Source organism: Emydura macquarii, unplaced genomic scaffold (assembly GCF_026122565.2).
Source record: "Emydura macquarii macquarii isolate MOO-44397 ecotype Brisbane River unplaced genomic scaffold, CSIRO-AGI_Emac_v2 contig_1363, whole genome shotgun sequence".
Classification (NCBI taxonomy): domain Eukaryota; kingdom Metazoa; phylum Chordata; order Testudines; family Chelidae; genus Emydura; species Emydura macquarii.
The window spans coordinates 18684073-18707239 of NW_027131500.1; the positions used below are offsets into that span (position 1 = coordinate 18684073).

General features: G+C 37.7%; 1 protein-coding gene across 2 annotated transcripts in view; it reads right to left on the bottom strand.

The window, feature by feature from the left end:
* Window positions 1-425: 425 nt before the first annotated feature.
* The window catches only part of GUCY1A1 (guanylate cyclase 1 soluble subunit alpha 1), a 49276-nt gene continuing 26534 nt past the window's right edge, over window positions 426-23167 (bottom strand). For both annotated transcript variants that reach the window (XM_067551848.1, XM_067551849.1), the window contains 8 exons: window positions 19171-19596; window positions 14740-14801; window positions 12931-12989; window positions 9479-10188; window positions 7259-7744; window positions 6542-6685; window positions 4221-4375; window positions 426-1294 (listed from right to left, as the gene is read on the bottom strand). In XM_067551848.1, coding sequence (XP_067407949.1) covers window positions 1093-1294; window positions 4221-4375; window positions 6542-6685; window positions 7259-7744; window positions 9479-10188; window positions 12931-12989; window positions 14740-14801; window positions 19171-19425 — 2073 coding nt within the window. In that variant the 5' untranslated portion in view covers window positions 19426-19596 and the 3' untranslated portion in view covers window positions 426-1092. The remainder of the gene's footprint in view (window positions 1295-4220; window positions 4376-6541; window positions 6686-7258; window positions 7745-9478; window positions 10189-12930; window positions 12990-14739; window positions 14802-19170; window positions 19597-23167) is intronic.

Sequence of the window (23167 nt, forward strand, 5' to 3'; positions counted from 1 at the left end):
GTCAGTGTAAGGCATGCAGATCCCAGTCTGCAATAGAGGCCAAATTGTGTGTCTCAAGAGAGTGACTATACAAGGTTATCAACCTGTAGTAGAAGTAGAATCCTGAACTCAATCTCAATAGCTGAAGAAACCTCTGTTTACTTGTCAAATGTATGTAGTAGTAATATTAGGGCCGCAGGTGTATACTCATATTTTAAAGCATTTGTCTTCATCTTTAGCTTTCAGTGACAATTTTTAAGTGCGTGAACTGTGCATATTTCAGATTCCATCTCACCTCTACCTTATTTCTAGCTGAAGTATAAAATCATATATTTAAAGCAATATCTTTCTGTACTGCACACTATACAGTCTGGTTGGAATTTCCTTTCTGTGTAAACATTCTACATTATGTATTATTACATACTTTAAAATAGTTAAAAAATAAATGACAACCAAAAGAAAACATTTATTGCTATGATAGATAGTATTGGTGGAAATAATTTTTATAACAGAGTTTAAAAACTTCAAAAACTAAAATCTTGTTTGATTACAGAGGCTTTAGTGTGTGATTATACAATATTGATCTATACATATTTATTTTATGCACAAAGAAACAAAATTAAGTAAGCAGCATACTCTGCTATATATACTGGCATTAGTTACAACTAACAACCTGATCCATAAAGGTGCTGAGTGTATTTTCTTCTTTTTTATGGAGCGACTAAGAAAACTGCATTTTAATAGTCATTGGTATGCACCAGCGCAACACACACTGCATGTGACCGCACCACTTGTACACAACTTTTTTTCACACTGTATGTACAATGTGTTTAGAATTTTCGGTACAGGTAGAGTTGAAATGGTTGTTATGAAACACTGATTACCACAGGGGAAAAACGTACTTTTAAACAGTGAAGTTGAAATATTATTTTAGTGACTATATATCTTATGGAACGTAAAAATAAAAAAGTAGTATCTGACATACTTCCTGAAATTTTAATACTGGCTTTCAGGTATTAACAATCTAAAGTGCTTTCATGTTTCACATTTTAACTCAATTTATACAAAAATTAAAATATTTATAAAATTATTTTGTAAATGTGAATGTACAATTTAGTCTACCCCTGTTGCCTTGCCCAAGAAATTTGCATTGCCATCTTCAAAATCTTTCTTTTGAAACCAAGGCTTTGAATTTGTTCCTTGAAGATAAGCGTCCAGAAAGTAACAAATACCAGGAATATCACTGGGAAAGTTTGGAGGAAGTTCTTCTCTTGAGCGAGGTGTGAACACAAAATCTGGATATTCTTTTAGCAGCCTACAAGAAAATTAAAGTTATGTGATTAAATAAGAAATCAAACACTAACTGCTACTGCTAATGAAAACATTATAGCATTCTTCTTTTTATATGTCTTGTAAATTGGGGCAGACTTTGTTCCAATATCTATAAATTATTTTAAAACAGGATATATTGTCTTGCTTATTTAGCATATCCTTTGCTCATTGAGTGACATGCTGGTACGTGAGATATTCAAACAGGAACATGGTCTCTCCTTTTTTGTCCATACAAGGCATGTTTGTATTTCTCCTTGTTCTGAATGTACATGACAGATTTGTTGTTAACATTTCAAGAGACTATTTAGCATTAAATAGTAAATCAAATTTTTGCATAAACTTGGCACCAGAATTCATCTTTCAACCAATGAAATACAGAAGAGTTTGTCAAGCAAAATATTTAGACCTGATACTAAATATAACCTTTATCCTATTTTACACAAACTTCCTCTAAAGCCAGTCATCTCCTATGACATCTGAATTACAAACAAAAAGTGTATTTCTACACCTTAGAGAGAATTATTGACAGTAAATATGTGAAATTGAGGCACCTAATGGAAATTCCAAGATAGGGGATATACATTTATTTTGCTTTAATGCCATTAATGCATCCTTAGAACAGGTATGTCATATTCCATATGAAACAACTGGAAAGAATTGTTGAGCAAGAAGCCTCTAAACATGTCAGTCAGTTAGGAAGAAACACCATGACAGTCTTAATAAATAATAATAATAATACTAATAATAACAACAATTAGTATTTAGTTCTATATTTTCTAAGTCCTATACAAGCAAAATACACTTTTTTCTTTATTCTTTCAGTCTATACAATGTACTATCAACAATTCTCTAAGGGTGAAAGTCACCCTGTGCAGAGTCCCATGCGCTACTTAGGTCATAGGTAAGCCCTGAAAGGCTGCAAGAACAAATGCAATCATCAATTTATGATAGTACTGAAATGATAGCGAAAGGAATTCCCCATCTCAGTCAAAACCTTGCCATCACAACAAGCCTGACTGAAGGTCTTATATAAAGATTATATAAAGATTTGGGCTCCTTCACACCAAGAGAAGTAGCAAGTCAAGAGCCTTATATTGAGAATGTCCTTCCCCATGAAGTTAGAGAAACAAGGTGCATGAGGTAATATCTTTTATTGGACTAACTTCTGAAGTTGGTCCAATAAAAAGTATTATCTCACCACCTTGTCTCTCTAGTAGCTTGGGACCGAAATGGCTACAACAACACTGCTTACTTCCCCATGAAATATAAATCAAGGAACTATCAGCTTAAACAATCCAGCTGATCTCAACTGCCAGGCAAAACATGACAAAAGAGACAGACTCAATACCCAGGCTCCAACTCATAAGGACTCCACAGATAAAAACTAGCACTTTGAATTGAACCTAGAAATGAACAGGAAGCCAGCACAGTCTCTGAAGCACAATTAAATTATGGTCCATGTACAAAACACTGCTAAGAAAGCAGGAAGACAATCTGTACTAGCTGAAGTTTCCAAATGGTTTTATGGGTAACCCTAAATAAAGTAAAGTATATTGCAATAACCCAGTCTAGAAGTGACAAAGACATGAATAGGACTACATCTGATATGTGACTACATCCTCACACAGTCGCTTTGGCATGTGCATATAGGAAAAAAGCATTCTTGGCTACCAAGATTAGCTGGACATTCTTAAGAAACTAGGGATCGAATAGACCTCACTCTGTAAGCTACAGGAACAAAAGGCAGGGAATCTCCTTCATAGAAGGAACAAAGATCACTTCCTCATTGTCTCTGGTTTCTTCCCCAAAGCAACATCGTCACCTCAGTCTCTAGTTGAATTCATTTTTCAACCAGTTCACTCTTATCAAGCCGTGATCTTGGCCAGATGTTGAAAAAGCCAACAGACAATAACTGACTGTGAAATAAAGACTTAGAACTGTGTATTATCAGCAAATTCAAACAAACCTTATTATCTCCCCTCTTGGCCTCATCTATACATTCAAGAGGAGGGGTGACAGAATAGAACCCTTCTGTATTTCACAAGAGAGAGCCCTTTAACTGACTGATTGAATAATCTCCTAACCCTGTTTTCTGAATCCTCCCTATGAGAAAACAGCAAAGCAACTTAAGTGGAACTCTGTGTCTCTCCAGCAGTGTTCACAGAACTGTCAACAATGCCTTGTGGTCAACAGTACCAAGGATTACTGACAGATCTAAAAGAATCGGTATGGGTATCTCATATTTGTCCATCACTAGACTATCATTAACTAGGATGAAACGTATAATCTGGGTTTCGTAGTAAGGCCTAAAACTAGATTGAATTGGGGGTCAAGAAAATTTGAATAAACCAGATGTCACTAGAGTTGCTTCACTATAATTTTCTCGATTATCTTCCTTAAACAAGGAATAGGCAAAATCTGGTGATAGTTGCCAAGTTTGTCAATCTCTAGAGATATTTTCTTAAGGAAGAGCCTAACAGCTGATCAGTTAGGTTGTTATTTTCAAAGGAGCCTAAGTGAGTTAGGTTCCCAGCTCCCACTGAAAATCACTTAGCTCAATGAGGATTGATCCTCATTGATCAATTGATACTTGAAGATGAAGAAAAAAGCAAGAGATACAAAGCTTCAAGGTTAGTAGCATAATGTATTTATTGTTCTAAATAGGACATGGAGAAAATACATATTAGCTACTCAGTCTGACTCCACACCTTGCTGTTGCTGCTGTCCAGCTCCTGACTAAAAATAATCAAGGTACAATCATGAGCAGTAAGGTCAATGGCTAAAACAGAAAAGCAAACAATATTTTGAAAAAAAAATGAGGGAAACAATTGTGAAATTATTAAAGAAACAGTCACTAGTTTTAGATTTATTTATTTATTTAGGTAACTATATTTCGTAAGTTACTGTACCTGTAAGTCGTTGGACTGACATTTATTTTCCTAGGTATACTGCAAGACTCAAACTTGTTGGCAAGGGTTACATTGTTTCCAAAGAGACAATAACGTGGCATTTTAACTCCAACAACTCCAGCAAAGACGGATCCAGAATGGAGGCCAATACGCATCTTTAAATAAAATATATAAAACAGTATTTGTTAGCTAAAATAGTTTAATCTATTAAAATCAGTCAGTTTTATTGGTTCCTCCTTAATTAGAATGATCATGAGGTGCTAGTGTGAATTTGGTGGGGGTCATCCCCTTTAGATATTCGCATTAGGAAATAAATCTGTTCATGGAGAGACTAAACGGCCTAATTTTACTGTCCATAAATATTAGACATTCATTTTCTTACATAACTGTGATAAAGTTGGTCTCTGTAGCCCTAAATTGATCTAGAAATGACATGAGACACAATAACTCTCCCTTTACCTTCCTGGGTATTTGGAGGGAAGGAGAGTTATACAATGGAAAGATGGGCTGGTGACATGATCAAATAAATGTAAGAAGCATTGGGTTTTGTCTTAAGGTCAGAGCCTGAGTTCTAAAGAAGGCAAATTATGACACATGTACACAGATAGTTCCAGTGGTAGAGGTGGGCATACCTAGAGTAAGGCCTGATTCAAAGATATGGGATTTGAGTAATTGATTAAGCAAGCAGGCTACCAAAGGCATAGGTCTGCTGGCATATCTAGGGGTCACTCTTTCTGTAATTAGTATTAGGGTTTGTGTATTTTGCTGGTCTGATATTGTTTTCTGTGTTCCTTCTGTTTTCTTTGTTCTCCCTTCAAAGGGCCACTTACGTGAACTATTCTCTCACACTTAGACAAGGTCTCTCCAGAACAGTATTTTGGCACAGTGATGAGACACTGTGGGAAAGCTCACACGGCTACTACCTGTGCTACACCCATTCTTTACATTTCCACAACTCTCAACTGTACACCTTTAACAAGAGCTGAGCTGATGTTCTGTATAGTTTTAAAAGGAAAAGCAAAGCTCCCTGCAACAAAAGCATCGACCCGTACAGGAGAGCCGACAGATGTCTGACGTATGGACACTAATGTAGCAGTCTAGCTTAAAATAAGTAATTTGCATCCAGGCATCTCTTTTTAGAAAATTTATTTAAAAACATAAAATAACAAACTTGAGTGTACAAAGCAGCCACTGCTTTCATCAAGAGATCAAAAATGAAGGAAGCTTCACTTTCATTTATAAAAAGCTTCCATTGGATGCTTGTAACTTCTTATACAATACACATTATTTTATTCAACTCTGAAATTAATTTGATAAGTTTAATAGTATCTCCCATCCAAAACTATGGCATCAGCAATTGTGATGAAAATTGTAAACTTCATTAAATATTGTCAAAATGTTTCCAGAATCTTTCTAATTGTTTTAACATAAAAAAGGGGGACGGGATTTAAAAAAAAACAAACAAGCCAGGAAATATATTCAAAAAGAAAAAAAATATTGACAGGGGTCTCAGAGGTCTATAGACTAAATAAAAACAGGATCCAAACCAAAGCCCCCTGAATTCAATCCCATTGACATATATTTTAGATCAGTGCCATATTTACTACATCTTGGTGAAACTGAAACAATATTTAGTTGATCATTCCCTTTAATGCCCATGAATAAATTTATTCATACCAGTCCAATTTTTTGGGGATGTAAATCCATGCCTAAAGTTAAGCACATGTTTTGCTAAATTGGGGCCTTACTGTGTTGTAATCCCACCGCAGCTGACTGAACTTTTGCCCAAGCTGATGCTAATGGCTTAACACAAAACTGGGATGGAAAAATTGTCAAGTTTTATACACTCTTGCAATCAGGATTATTGCTGTTTACCAACTTTACCTGTTGGTAATACATATTCACCCACTGCCTCAAAACAGACCTTTCCAAATGTAATTTTCTCACTGATTTCTTTTGAGAGAGAGAGAGGCTTAGTCCCCTAATTAAAGTACTGTAACAGAATATTGCATATCCATGACAACTTTATTACTATTGAAACATTGAAAAACAGTATAATAATGTGCTGTGATTGATTTCAGAGAATTTCAGTTCTTAAATGGATTTTTAGATTTTTGGTTTAATTTTTCCTTCCTGACATAACCCTACTCCCTAAAAGAATGAAAGACAGGTCATCTTGTCAGACCATTCCCACACTCTGTCTATTTGTTCCAAGCTATTTAACATTACTTAGATGTTATTTCATTGATGACAAAATAATAAACATTTCCACTTCAGAAATAAAAATCTATAAATGAATATGTTTCTAATATTTGCCTGACCTTGATAGGCTCTCCATGGGGAGACATCACCTCATCTGACAGCTCCATCATCTTCAGTGCCATCAATGCTATTTGAACAGCATGTGTCTCGCTTTCTTTGTGTAAACCTCCAGCCACGCAATAGGCATCTCCAATGGTCTCCACCTAAACATACACATTTGTCGCTTACTGTATATGCAGTCTGAGATGAAGAAAATATATGGCGTGGTTTTAAATGCTCTCAATGGGCCACAGCTTGCAGTTCTTACTCAGACAAAACTCCCAGTGGATTTAATTGAGATTTTGGCTGAGGAAAGACTGAATCCTAAAAGGTAATTGGGTCAAGTCCTGCAAAGAGCAATTGCAAAGATTGCCTTACATTGGTGACCAGTTGTGATGGCAATTGCTTTTATTATGCTAAAATACATTTCCCCTTCTGTGGGACTCTGGCACCTACTTTGATCAAATGCTTACCCCAGTTTCGCTCCAGTGTACCTGAGAGCAACATTTTAACCAATGGCCTCTAACTTTCAATAAGTTTCCCACATGGTTGCACAATCAGCTGACTTTGTAGACAATCTCCGTTTTACTTTGTGACCTGTCAAACTATTATAGTTAAGGTCTGTGTCAAAATAATTTTTCAAATCCTATTATTCTCTATACCCAGCTTAGTCTCTCTTTCCCTTCCCCCCTCCTCCGACCCCCCAGATTGCCATAGAAATGCAATAAATTCTCTACCTTGTAGACATCTAGCTCTCCGCACTGGTAATCAAAGCGAGTATAAAGCTCATTAAGCATGGTGATAACCTGCATAGGTGAGCACTGGGCACAGATGGCCGTGAATCCTACAATGTCAGAGAAAAGCATTGTGACATTCTTAAATTTCTTGGCTTGCACAACTTGTCCCTGCCACAGCTGCTGAGCAACCTCACCGGGAAAAATTGAGCACAAAAGATCTACTGTCTTCTTCTTCTCCTCTTCCAGAGCTTGGTGGGCATGCTCAAGAGCAACTTTAAGCTTTCCTAGCCTCTTCTTTAGTCCATCTTGAGCTCTGGCTTGTTCTCCTATTAAAACAACATCCCTCAGTGCATTATGAATTGGAATATCAGAAAGATATAATCCACGTCCTGTAAAATCTTCTAATCTGTCCACACAGGGAGATCCCAAGAACAAGATGGCACTGGATTCAAAAATATAGATCATTTGGCCTTTAAGATCCATTACCTGAAACAATAAAAGAAAGAAGAGTCATCCACAGGCATGGCAATTTTTAAGGAAGGGGAAGAATCAGGACAGAGTTATGCTGTATTACACACGGAACAGTTTGGTCCTGTGGCCTTATACTTTTAAAAATTAATTAAAAGGGAAACGTATGGCACTGTGCTATTGCTCCCTTAAAGCCATCCAATTGACCCAGTGAATTATCACAACTACTGTAGGACTCCTAGGTGCCAGGGTTAAACTAATATTTACTGATAAATGCCTATTTCTGATATGGTATCAGTAAGTGTCAGTTTATCCTGGGGAGAAAACAATAGCCGAGAGCATAATTTTGCACATTTTTGGGATGCATTTGATGATCAGTAACCTATAGATTTGAGGTAACAACTATATTATCTGTTCCATGCACCAACCTGTGTGTGTGTGTGTGTGTGTGTGTGTGCGCGTGTGTGCGTGCGTGCGTGTGCGCGCGCGCGCAGGAAGGCTGAGAGAGGGTGGGGATGGAGGAGGCAGAATCCGCTTCCATTTCAATAGTGGACCTTTACAAATGAGCACAATTTAAAAATAAAGAGGCATATGTAACATGTGCATCATATTTTAATTATCCACTAAAGAAAGCAAAATGTTCTTCATTAACTATTTTATTTTGTTCCCTTTCACACCTAATCATACAGTATGTGAAGGTATTGCATAGCTTTCATTCACATTGCTTTTATGGGCCCAATTTTCAAAGCGCAGACACCCTCTGCTGCTTGCATATGTATGTACCTGCAAAGGCAAATGTATCTTTTGCAGGCACAAATGAATACACACACTTTTGGAGCTTCTTGGAGCCTTTGAGATACTGCCTATTATTGTACTTGAGCCACCAGTAAGAGAAATGAACCTTAGAGAAACTAGCTAAAGCAGCATTGTCATTTCCCCCCCACTTTAAGATAAAAGTTAACTAAAACCTTTAATATACAGTTTAATAGGGTTCGTGGGATAGTGGGGATCAATGGCTCAGCTGCTCATTAATGGAGTTTGGAGCGCATCACATATGATGATCAAAAGCTGCTATCTGATGACTACTCAACACCCCACAGTGTCTCAGCCTGTTTGCCAGTGTCCACAGCACTAAATAAATAAATAAATCACCAATTAGAACTAATTGGCATGTGTGATGACACTAGTCAGGGAAGATATCAAAGGCTGAATGAACCAGGAGAGTGAACTATCCTCACCCTCTCCAGGTCAGGGATAAAGCAGATTAGCAGGGCACTGTAGAGAACCTTGCACTACCAATGTGCTCTGCTTCTGTTCTGCAGATACTCTGTCACTCAGCTAATACATTGGTTTTAGTGTTCATTTCAACCATCAACTGTTACATTTTCTTAACAAAAACAAATATAGAGCCAAATCTTGCACTCCTTCCTCAGATAAAATGCCTAGGGAAGTCAAAGAGTTTTGACTGAGTAAAAGCCTCAGGATTTGGCCTACATTTTGTTACACAACCTTCTGCATCTGACTAGAGGTAAAAGCTAGTTTACTGTTTCCTGGAGATACTCAAGGCTAGAAAATATTGTTGTTATAATCATTATTTTGTTGTATTAGCTATTGGAATACAGAAAATCTAAGATTACAGACTGTGCCTTCTTTATAGTGGCTATTGAGTTTATAACCCTGCCTCCAATAAAGCAAAGCAAAGCAAAACAAATACATGCTTCACAGGGATAATGGTTATGCATCAATTCTTACCCTTGATGACTTCTTACAAGCATTGTCCCATCTCTTCACTCGTATAATGAACTGCATATTCAGCATTGTCATGATCCCACTAAATGTGCAGTTTAATCTGGGGGTAAGAATTTCAAAGTACTCCTCAAAATTAGGATTTGCTAGAAATTCTCTCCTGTTCAAAAGTCTCCTTATCCCATTGCCAATTTGTAGAACAGCCATATCCTTGTCAAACATGAAATGAAATGGGAAAGTCTTACAGAACAGAGAGGCGGAAATCACAAGAGAGGACTCTGATTTACATGGAGATAAGGAAGGTCTTGTGCTTTTGACTAGTACAGAGTACAACAAATATGGTTGGTTAATAAATTCCGTGCAGTCATTACGAAAGCAGGGGGGCATCAGCATCACTTCCACTTCAGTTTCGTATAAAATATGAGCTGCTGCCTTAATAATGCCAGGCAGAATGAGACTAGTTATTTTCTTCGGAAAGAAATAGTACACATTTAAGAAGTCTTGATCTTTTTCCAGGCATAGTATGGAGGCTTCCTCAAGTCTGCCTTTTTTTTCTGCTTCTTGGCAATGGGTACTCTGCTTCAGAAGGGTACTGAAACTGTTCAAGAAGTCCTTAAGGGTTCCTCCAACAACTCCTAAGATGTGTTCATCCTCTTCATAACATACTTTGAATAGCTCTTCACCAAGAGATTCCTTTATAGTGTCAACTGGAACACCTACAAGTGTACAGCCACATTTCAGTCAATGACACTGAGTTTCAATCCTTTCCCCCACCCCCCATCACTAAACCACACCCTTTTAGCGCCACACTTCCCCACTCTAGCACAGCCACCAAAAGACTCACTGGGTGAGAAGTAACATAGTCAAGTCATAACATCCAGTGAAACAGGAAGCCTTGGTGGAACTGGCACCTTAACCTCTTTTTTTTCCCCTCCTTATATACTCTCATTTCCCAAACATACAGGTTTTGTGTCAGCAGAATATCCTCTGCCCAGGAATGCTGAACTGGCTCCTCAAAACTTTGCCAGTGTCATTCCTAAGCAGTTGGTAGGTCTTGCTATGGAAGGACACAAGACTGTACCTTCCCTCCAGAGACGCAGAGAGAGCCACTCTTGATAGGAACACTCTTGGCTCAGGTAAAGCATACTTTGGCACAGCACTTACCCGCAGGTCACTAAGCCATTCCTATATACAGCACAGCTAAAAATCAAATTGTTTGGCTAGTCTAATGTCAGTGCAACACATAAAGATAAGTAACTAGCAAAAGACACAAAAACTAACTGCAATTTTTTTTAAAGTACATCAGAAGCAGGAAGCCTGCCAACAGTGGCCTCACTGACTATCGAGGCGCTAAAGGAGCACTCAGCGAAGATGAGGCCATTGTGGAAATGCTAAATGAATTCTGTGCATTGGTCTTCACAGCAGAAGGGTTTGAAGGATATTCCCACATCTGAACCATTCTTTTTACGTGACAAATCTGAGGAACTGTCCCAAACAGAGGTATCAGTAGAGGTGGTTTTGGAACAAAATGAGAAATTAAACACTAATAAATCACCAGGATCAGATGGTAATCACCCAAGAGTTCTGAAATTGCAGAACTACTACCTCTGGTATTTAACCTATCACATAAATCAGCCTCTATAGCAGATGACTGGTGGATAGCTAATGTAACACCAATTCTTTAAAAAGTCTCCAGAGGAGATCCTGGCAATTACAGGCCAGTAAACCTAACTTCACTATCAGGCAAACTGGTGAAGAACAGAATTATCAGACACACAGATGAACATGATATGTTGGGGAAGAGTCAGCATGGCTTTTGTAAAGGGAAATCATGCCTCAATCTATTGAATTTTTTGAGGCTATCAACAAACACATGGACAAGGGTGATTTAGTGGATATAGTATACTCGGATTTTCAGAAAGCATTTGAGAAGGTCCATCACCAAAGGCCCTAAAACAAAGTAAGCCATCATAGGATAAAAGAGAAGGTTCTCTCCTGGATCAGCAACTGGTTAAAAGATAGGAAACAAAGAGTAGGAATAAATGGTCAGTTTTCAGAATGGAGAGAGGTAAATAGCAGGGTCCCCAAAGGACCTGTACTGGGACCAGTGCTGTTCCACGTATTAAATTTTCTGGAAAAAGGGGTAAACAGTGAGGTGGCAAAGTTTGCAGATGATACAAAATTACTCAAGATAGTTAAATCCAAAGCTGACCCTTAAGAGTTACAAAAGGATCTCACAAAACTGGGTGATTGGGCAACAAAATGACAGATGAAATTCAGTGTTGATAAATGCAAAGGTGATGCATATGGGAAAACACAATTACAGCTATAAATGCAAAATGATGGAGTCTAAATTAGCTGTTAACGCTAAAAAAAGAGATCTTGGAGTCATTGTGGATGATTCTCTGAAAAAACGTGCTCAATGTGCAGCAGCAGTCAAAAACCTAACAATGTTAGGAACCAGAAGGGAAGGGACAGATGATAAGACAAAAAATATCATAATGTCACTATTTCAATCCTTGGTACGACCACACCTTGAATACTGTGTGCAGTTCTGGTCGCCCCATCTCAAAAAAAGATCAGAGAAGGGCAAAAAAAAAAAAAAAAAAAAAAAAAAGATTAGGATAGGGAACTGCTTTCATATGAGGAGAGATTTAAAAGACTTGGACTGTTCAGGTTAGAAAAAGAGACAACTAAAGGGGATATGATAGAGGTCTATAAAATCATGAATGGTGTAGAGAAAGTGAATATGGGAGTGTTATTTACCCCTTCACATAACACAGCCAATGAAATTAATAGGCAGGCAAATATAAGGAAGTACTTCTTCATACAACCCATATCCAACCTGTGGAACTCATTGCCAAGGATGTTGTGAAGGTCAAAAGTATAATTTGGTTTAAAAGAACAATTAGATAAGTTCACGGAGGATAGGTCCATCAATGGCTTTTAGCCAAGATGGTCAGAGAAGCAACCCCATGATATGGGTTTCCCTAAACCTCTGACTGCTAGAAACTGGGACTGGACGACTGGGGATGGATCACTCAATTAAATTGCCCTGTTCTGTTGACTTCTTCTGAAGCGTCTGGCCCCAGCCACTGTCAAAAGACAGGATATTGGGTTAGATGGAACATTAGTCTGACCCAATATAGCCATTCTGAGACCAAACTTGATGTGTTCTTCCCAGATTGCAGCAGGCTGGTAGTTCTTTACAAGGTAGTACAGGTTCAAACAAATCTGGATTTCAATTTCAATTGAAAATGTTTGACCAGCCATATCTGTAACCCACTGGTAAGTATGTGTAACATGTCTCACTCTGTGTCTGATTTGCAGGGGATATAAGTCTGTTACAGCCCTCAAGTTATAACTCATGCTTTTAGCTCTTTTAGTCCCCAGTTCAATCCCTGGTGCATCAGCCAAGACTGGTGATTATTCAATATTATTTAATGTCGTCATATTACCTGCTGTATTTGAATAATCAGTGACTATTTTTTCAAAATCATCTCTCTCCCCAGATTTCCTGCAAAGATCATAAAAATATAAGTTTAACAAAATTATCTGTAAAATCAACAGTAAAACTTAATGAAGATCACATTGCAATGAAAAACATATAAGGAAAGTAACAAAATATCTTTCCTATGCTCGCTGTGTAAAATTGGCTCTGTTGATAAATTTGCAAATTTTCATGTAAACAGAAATGGGCCTTAGTATGATATTAGATTACACTGTAAACTTGTGATAAATTAAAGTTTTAGGTGGTCTGATCTTGGATTATATGGTAAGAAATATAGGTCATATACTATGGATCATAAATTATCAAAATTCTCATTGACTTCAGCATTTGGCTTTATGATTGACATTTTCTACTTAGCTATATTTGTATTCCATAATCTATCATATAATCAGGCATTTATTGAAATTATGCAGTTCCCTGAATTAATTTACATTAAAATGCATGTCAGAAAATGTTTCTATTTTACTGGCAATATCAGGGGTAACTCCACTGACCTCAAAATTAGTTAGTTCATTGGAGTCACTCCAGATCTGCACAAGATAAAAATTAGGCCCACTGAATTCTCTTGAGGTAAACATCAGGATTCACTGACTGGAGAGGTAAACAATGACAAACTTTGAGCCAACCTAAGGATCATCCTTACCTTCATATAACCAATACATCTTGAAGACATTGTACATATACAGTTCCCTACATTCTGGTAAGGATCATCCTTACCTTTATATAACCAATATGTTGTAACAGGGTTACCTCACAATACATCTTGAAGACATTGTACATACACAGTTCCCTACATTCTGTATGTCTTTACCTGAAATACCTGGAAATATATGTATTACCATAGTACTGTAAGTGTGTACATATCTTCATTATCACATGGATTTTCAATAGTTTAATTTTTTTCTCTTTCAAAGTAACATTTTAAAGGGAATATAAAATTAAAGATCAAGAAAAAAATTAATCCCCTTTGATGAACCATTCAGGAAGCAACAACTAACGTATACTATCCAACTGGTTATTTTTTGATTAGTCAATGTTTATAAAGTGCTTTTAAAATGTAAAATATTATGTAAGTTCTACATAGTAACTGTATATTGTTGGTGATGTTAGTAGCAACATTGTTTCCTAATGTAGTATTGTTTTCTCCTGCAGATACAAACAATAAACACTTAGACCAACATTTTCAAAAATATCCACTAATTCAAAGGGCCTTGCTTTCTGAATACCCAACTTGGGACATCTTGAGAGGCCTCATCTTTCAAAGATGCTGAGCACAGTTAGTTCCCATTGACTTTGACTGAGGGTATGTCTACATTGCAATTAAACACCTGCAGCTGGCCCATGTCAGCTGACTTGGGCAAGGGGCTGTTTAATTACAGTGTAGACATCAGGCTCAGACTAGAGCCTGGGTTCTGGTACCCTACGGCTCTAGCCCAAGCCCAAACATCTACATTGCAATTAAATTACACATATCTGCTACAGCTTCTGCTAGTTGGGCTACTATTAAAACTCCTGCCTACCCTACCCTAGGTCCTGGACCACATCCCTGCACCAATGTTGCTGAATTAGCACATTAGTTAATTAAGTCAGACAACACCTCTGTAAGTATTTTTAAATAAACTGTTGCATAGAGAAATTAAGTGACATGAACAAGGCCACACATCAAATCAATGATGGAACTTAAAATAGATTTCAGGAACCACTCTTTCCTGCCCTCCTTTACCATGTGTTATTTTCACAAACACATTAAACATACCTGCTTTCCTTTATTTTGTTCTTTGCTAATGTTCTCTGAAGTGCAAGATATAACCTTTCATACTGGAAATGAAAAGAGATAAGTTAATTAAAATGTCAGTTGCTTAAAATTGTAGCTGAGGCCTAGCCTGACATGAGTAATTAACACCTGGGGAGAGAAGCTTCATCTCTTGAAAGATTGAATTAGGTAGGTAAATAGATCATTAGGTTGAAAAAGACAGAATGTCTGAATCAGCTAAAATAAGATGGAGAACACCCAGTGAACCATTTACTAGGAATGTAGACATGAAGTAAGAATAGGTCGAGCATGTACAATGTTTGGACAGAGCATGTTGCACTGCGATTGGTTCCTGCAAAGTAATCAAGTCAATCCAAAAATGTGTGATGTAATGTATAGTAAATGCAATGAGATGCGTACATGTATGAAAAGGGAGAGGGTTTCTATGTAACTTTGGAGCTGTGATTTACCCTGTCACCCCTCCCCCCAAGTTCGAGTTTGATCAACTCAGTATAATGTTGCTGAATGCCAAATAAAGGAACCTCAGTGACAAAATCTGGAGTTGAATTGAGATTTTTTCTTTTTATCCCAGAGAGTTGGATGAAGTGTTCTGGATAAGCCGAGTGGAAAAGGTCTCAGAGGGAATCCCAACAAAAATGTAATAGAGAGTACTATATTATTATAAAGAAAAGGCTTCATTTGCTTTTTAAGAATTAATATCCCCTTTCAAGGAGTGAAAGTCATTAAAAAAGTATAAAATCTCAATTTTTAGAGCTTAGTTTATGTTGGTATCTTGAGTCCAGTAACACTCTAATCAAGTTCTCTGTGTCAATGTGCCACTATGGTGCTGTATTCTATATATGGTGGTATGGCTTTAATTCCATGTTGCTAGATACTGACAAGGAAGACACTGTTTCTAGTCTAGATGATAGCTTTTGACATAATCAGCTCTACTTTCTATTGCCATAAATTAAAAATGAAAAAGACGAAACGCCATAGATCAAAACTGCCATAAGAAATGTGGCTGTAAGGTATAAGAAAAAATAATATTTTCATATTGCAGTTAACCTTCTTCTCCTATAAAACTAATTACATTTCTTATGTCCTATATTGAAGGACAACAAATAATGGTTCTCTGACGTATTATTTTCTAAGGACATTTAGTGCTGCAATTTTTCATGGCAATTTTAGGAAGTCACGTTGAAGGGGTCAAGATGAAAAGTCATCAAATTTAGTTTCCAAAACAACCAACCAACCAACATCTCAAATAACCTGTTCACCCATTTTTGTGATGATAAAAATACATACATGAGAAAAGAGAATAAAATTTTGAATATAGGAATTCACATATGGCTGCACATTTTAACCCCAACATGACTCTTCCAATTTTAAAAAAAGCATCCAAAGGGTGAAATTCTGGTTACTTACAGCGTCAGGTAAAAAGAGTTGGTGAGAGCGGCCAACTAGGCTGCCTGGAGGATATAGGTAATCCAGCCCCTCTCCAGCCCACACTTGCACATCCACTCTGCAGTTACTACTCCAGCCTAAGGTTTGAAACAGAGCTCTCTGCACACACACACATCTTATATGTGGTTCTGGACCAGTGAATCTGCCCTGCGACTGGATTGACTGTGCCCCAGCGGCACTTTAAACCCGCCACACTTCCATGGTCCTGCACAGAAAATTGCCAGGGAGTATGCTGTACTCTCATTTCAGGGTCCCTGTGCGCAGACTCTCTTTGGTCTGGCCTGTCCACCCTCAGTGGATATGTACCAGTTCCACTGTAACTTCCACTTTGCATGCTTCCAGCAGATAGGCCAGGAAGGAAGGTTACTGTTCTACAGAAACAAATGTCACAAGGCAGACAGTCTAGTTTGGTTTTCAAATAAAACCAGAAATGAACAACTGATGAACACTCTTAATCAAGATGTAATTCACATGAATATATAAACAGGAACTCCTCACTCAACTCCAAGTATTGTACTCTATCTTTCAAAAAAAAAAAAAAAAAAAAAAAAAAACCCATAAACAAGCAAGCAAACAAAAAACCCTCATGCATTCTGTTGCATCTTGAGTATAACCAAAAGTTTTTTGGGGCCATATTGTGCCCTTGATTACTACACACAGGTTTCACTGACGTCAATGGAAGTGCTGATCAGTGACACCATATAGCACTCTGTTTTGAAGTTTCCAATTTGAAAAAAGGGTGCCATATACGTCACTGTTAAGCAGGGCAGCACAAGGCAATCTAGTAAGCAATAAGCTTTTAAACAAACTTGAACCTATCTAGAAAGGAGAAGGATTGGGGAAACAGGCCCTGATGGAATAAAAACAGGCTGCTGTGTCTGCAGAGCTCCACTGATTTCAAGGACTGTAAACTCCTGTTGTAGTGACTTGTGCTAGGTACTCTGCTTGTGCAAATGGTCACAGCATCAGTGAGTTCAGTGGAGCGCCACCTTTTTACACCAGAGGAGGATCTGGCCTATGGGCTTTCTATTTGAAAGAGCTGTGTGCACTTACATCATTCTCAAAATAACTTCCTCATCCCCCCCCCCCCCCAAAAAAAAAAAAAAAAAAAAAAGAGAGAGAATTAGCAGCAGCAAATTAAAAATAAAATTAATCGAGCAAGAAGTCGTCCTTGGGGTCACAGGCAATATTTTAATTTAACAAATGAGTGTGGTGGGACCCTGGGAGAAGGCACTGTGGCCTATGCTTTTTCCCCATAGAATTTAATTTCTTCTGAATTTACAACTGACTGTTTTAAGTGATGGATGTCTGTCATGTTATCAAACCAAAGAGAAAGTAAAAAGAGAGAGTCCATTAAAAAGTGATAGGCGGAATACAAGAAATGGAAGAGCTGTGAAAACAGACATGCAGATAGAATTAACAACACTTCATCGCTTGCAGCTACGTGGCTGAATGTCACCAGCCAAGCTAACACAGACACTCTGCGCACTAACAGTTGAAAAGTTATTTCCCCCCATTAAAATTTCATGACAACCAACTTGACCACTGATCACCAACTCCCCATCCATTATTAGGGCCTAGCATGCACTATACTCATGACATTACACTTACCCTGGAACTCAGCCTAAGCCAGACAGTTGGAGTATGTTTACACTGCCACTGTCACCTCCCAGCCTGCGTAGATGGACATGCGCTAGTTCTGCTCGAGCTAGCATGCTAAAAATAGCAGTGTGGACATTGTGACATGGGTGGTAGGTTGGAATAGCCACTCGAGTCCATGCCCACCAACCCCTCCCCCCCTAGATTCAAGCTCAGGTGACTAGCACTAGCTGCCACCTTTGTTGCAACATCCACACTGCTAATTTTAGCAAGCTAGCACGTCTGTATATGTGGGCTGGCAGGCTCGTGCCCATCTGCAGTGTATGTATACCCTTGCAGGTCAAGCAGGTACTTTCTAAAATCTGTCTGGCACAATTTCTAGCTCCCTTCATTGAGTCAAACCCTTCGGACTTTATCGAATTCTCCCTACTACTGAAATCAATGGAGTTTGCCTGTGCAAGGACCTCGCTATTTGGGCAATGTTGAATGATTTATTTTTAGTTTACAAAAACAAATACTATCAAAAAATTTTGAAACCGATATCATGAATGCAGAATGTGGCACCTGACTTCTCAGCTAGTGTGAGAGGGGCATGTGACTCCTCTATTTCCCATTGCAGTAGGCCTTTAAGTTGTCTCTGTGAAAACGTCTTTCCTTTTTCTGCCTGTCACTATTATTTGTATTATTAATTTAGCACAAACATTCTGTTCCATGCTACGCAGTAGAAAATGGCTTCTGCTTCAAGCAGTTTGGAAGCTAGGTGCTGTAACCTTTAGTGAGGCGAGTAGGCCCATTGGCTTTAATACTGCAAGTAGTCATCCTGCTGACTTCAGAAGGACTACTTGAATGAGTAAGAGCTGCAAGTTTGGGCCCTAAATCAAACACAGGGAATACAGTTTCAACGAGCAATATGCCAGAAGGTCCTTCAGTACAAAAGAAGCATGGAAATAGCTATTTTGCATTTTTATGAAAAGGGTTTTTTTTTTTTTACATCTATCTGTAGTGGATTATGTGAAAGGATTTGCAGAAGAAATGTATTTTTAAGGAGTGATTAAATAACGTGATGAAGGTTGATGAATGTAAAAGGAGAAGGGAGGCATTCAAAGAGTACTGGGAAGCATGAAACAAGGGATAAGGTAAAGATGCACAAGGATTCAAAATGGATGTTGGCACAATTATACCCAGCAGTAGTGGGAGAATGAAGAAATGAGAGCAGAGATGCAAGCAAGGCCTTGAAGGAAGAACAAGGAACTTGACTCAAAGACTTACATATACAGTACTTCAATGCTTATTTAAAATGTATTCTTTGAATGTTTATTCCCAATGCTCTTAATAAAATATCATTATCGATACACTGTAATCATTTACCTCAGGAAAGAGCAGTTTGCAGATGCTTTCAGCTAATGTGTGCAGATATACTCTGCTTCTGCTGGTTTTCCTTTGTGGAAGGTTCCCAGAAGTGTCTTTTTCATGGACTTCTTTGCAGATGGGCAAAGCTGCCCTAGAACTATTTGGCACTTCTGCACATTCCTCCTCATGTTCATCAGATATATGACTTTGGGTCAGTAAGGAGAAAGGACATTCCCCAGTGATCTTCAAGTCTTTCAGTTTGGTACAGAACATACTGTACAAAGTCTCTCTGTCTATTGAGATTAAGGGTATTTTGCTTTGTGTTTAACACTTCTCCTCTGTTGACTAAGAGTAGAAGAAACCAGAAGAGTTGATGAAGGCAATTGCTGTGGAAGATTATTTGTCGTTATAAATCACTGCATGAACAGACGTAGCTTTATAACCCTATAAAACGTGTGGAAAGAAAAAAAAGAGAATCAAAACATGAAAGAATGATAGTGTACACTCATTTAGTTTGCCTTATGGTTATGGGAATGTAATTTTACGGTAATGTCAACCTTACTATAACTTCTTGGTCCTGATCCAAGAAAGAACTTAAGCACATGTATAACTTTAAGCATATAAATAATCCCACTGACTTTAACTTAAAGTACGTACTTAAAGTTATGTGCATGCTAGATTGGGGCCTTACTAGCTAATGCAGAAACATATTTTATCTAAACTGTACTTGTGATCATGTTGAAGGATTAGGTCTCCATTGAAAAACAACAAACAAATAAGGACACACAGAGTCCAGTCCATTCTTGTTCAAGAAAACTACCTGACATGATACAATGGGATTTGTTTTTACAAATGTGGGAATTTAACCCTCAGTGCTCTTGATACCCACAGTACAATCTGTGCAAGTATGACTGAGTTGGATGTACCTGCACTTCTGGAATGCAATACCATGGATGCTAAGAGTCTGCCCCTTAGCTCAAGGCTGTTGTCCTGGCCTTGCAGGAAGAAAGACAAGATGCAATGGATGTGGTTTAATTAGGCAGCAACTGTATTCACTTAACACATCTGGGAATACGCAGCAATAAATTGTACATTGCAGGTCATCTTTCCTTCCTTATCTTTTGGGAGGGCTGCCATCAGCTGTCCCCATTTCCAGTCTGGTTGAAGCCTGTTGCTGGGACCCCACTGCCCTCCCCTCATATGAGGATTAAAGGAAGGTAGAAAAAGGGCAGATTTATCTCCGCAAGGAACCAGATTTTAGGAGCCCTAAACCCCTTCTCCCACTTCCTTAAATCTACTTCCAACTCTGTTTATCAGTGAACTATATTCCCCTCTTTAACAAGCACCTGCCATACCTGCTACCTCCTAAATTGCAACATCTTGACCTAACCTCCTCACCTACTTCACTCTGCCCTTGCCCTGCTGTGGGGAAGGTGACAAATCCACCCTACCTCAGCCAATTTGGCAGCGAGGGAAAAATTAATTCACAGCCACAAAAGAAAAAAAGGTGACTAGAGCAAGCTGACAGTAGATCATAAAAAACATTGTCCTATTCTGATCTCATGTGTCATGAGTGGGAGGATGGATGCTGTCCTGCTGATTGATGTGTGAGAGCGAGAGAATGTATGGGCTATAAACACCTCTCTCCTCCCGGTGCACATGGTAGGTCATCCCTCACCCCCCTCCCGCCAATCCAGCCAGTCCCTAACCCCATAAGGAGGTTAGGTCAAGATGTTGCAACTTAGGAGGTAGCAGGTATGGCAGGTACTTGTTAAAGAGGGGAATATAGTTCACTGATAGTCCATCCCCCTTTAAGCACGACCAGAACCTAAATGCAGCAGGGTCTCTCAAAGCAATCCCATCCCATTTTTTCCTGCTGTCAATCAAAAACCCACCACATTTAGTTGCAATGAGCACACTGACTTCAAAGCTGTCCAGTTTACACCAGCTGAGAATACGACCACAAGTCCTGCATACCTGGTACTAACACTGCTTGGAAATACCAAAGGAAGCCATGCTGAGAGAGGAGATATCTTTCAGATGAGACATTGTAGAGTTGTACTAAATTTGAACTTTGCTTTATAATTATTCCTCCTTTTTTGTTATGTTCATTTCAGTAATACTTAATCTGCAAAGAGTATTTGCTTAAAGGGTTTATACCTTCACTCTGTGTGTATTTCTATATTAATGCAATAGTTTAATTAAGGTAATTCTTTAGTCCTGGGTGTGTCTGAGCTCATTAGTGGACTAAAATACTAATCTTTCATTTCTGGAGATTAGAGTTCAAATATGTCACAAATGTAATGACATAATTGGTGGTTTCAAACCAGTTCCTAGAGGATATTGTTTAAAATTATCAGGGTTATACATCCTGCTTCATGTGAGGAATTGCAAAACTCAGTGTCAATGATATAGTCTATGAAAAATATTCATATTATTTTCTGGCTTCAATTTTTATGCACAAAGAATCTTCCAAATCCACTTTTCCAGTAGGGAAGTCAGTATTTCCCTACTCTATTGCTGCACAGTCTCATGTCATGAATAGAGCAATGAATCTTTTCTAAGCAAGAATCACATTCAATTAATTTGTTATTTGTCTTTAAAATAAAAGCATGAGTGACAGTTACGTCTATTTAAAAATACTCCTTTGCTGCAGGGGTTTTTCAGTGAACAACCTTGAATTTCTTTGTAAAAAATAAAAGGAAACAAATAAATAAATAAATAGGGAAGAGACCCTTCCTTTCTGCTGTGGACTAAACTGTGTACATCAATAAATTGTTAAGAACGGTGTATAGTAATTAGGTTTGGCAGAATTCAGTTTTGATTTTTTTTATTATTTCAACAGATATTGATCTTTTTTGTTAATTTTTTTAAAATTTTTAACAATTTAAATTTTTTCAAAAAGCTGGGGGCGTGGTCAGACAATTATTGATTGGAGTAGACAAGATTCAAAAAGTTAAAACTTTGTAAACCATTAAAACACAAATTTTCAACATCACACGACAAAATATAGAAAATAAATATCCTGAAATCAACAAATCATGCCTGTTTTTACTGTTCATTTGCTAGTCCATTTATAACAAGCCTCATTCAAAAGTCTAAATCACAGGATTTTGACTCCAATAAGTTCTGAAGCAGCATTCTCCTTTCTTTGCCTAGCTGTAAACTCTGATTATCATCGATCCAATTATTTTTTCATCAGTTTGTATGTGTATGGTGAAATCAACATTTATTGACCGTTAGTCACAAAAATCTAATCCTTCCAAAGCTTGATAATAATGTATATACTACATTGTTAAATATGTGCTTTAGGTCTTTGATTATCCTTAAGCACAGGCTTGAGTGCTTTGCTGAATCAGGGCCTTAATTTTTTAAGAACAATGTTGAATCAGTTTAATATCATTACTGAAGCATTTTGTATAAACGCTGTACCAAATAAAGAAGGTTTCTTTTTTAAAAGATCGTTTGGAAAACAATGTAGCATTGAAATACAGTGATCCTGGGAAAGTAGTTCCCAATGAATGAAATTCCTCATTTACACACACTGCCTCTTATTAGAAATTAACTGTATGAAAATTTCAAATTCTCATTTTGAAGAATGAAAGGCTGCGTTAACCCTGGTAGCATTTGAACCTATGGTTCTAGTATGTCTAGTTATTCTAAACATGAGCTTGATCTTCTTACAATTGAGGCCTATGTCAAAACCCTCATTGATTTTCAAATTAGAAGAATTAGGGCCTTGATGCCTCCAATAATATTATTACTGTACTAATATTTAAATTTCAAAGTAGTTTAAGAAAAGGCTGAAGTTTTTTCCTAATATAGGTTTTCCCAAGAACTGATCTGTTATTGCTATCACTAAGTACGTCATTATCTTTTTTACAAAAACAAACTGGATGGCCTTTTGGCACACCACATCCCTGTTCAAAACCACACTACACTGAATTAGCCTAACAACGTAGACATAAGGGCCAAATTGTGAACCTCTACATGGCCTTATGTAGAATCAAGATCC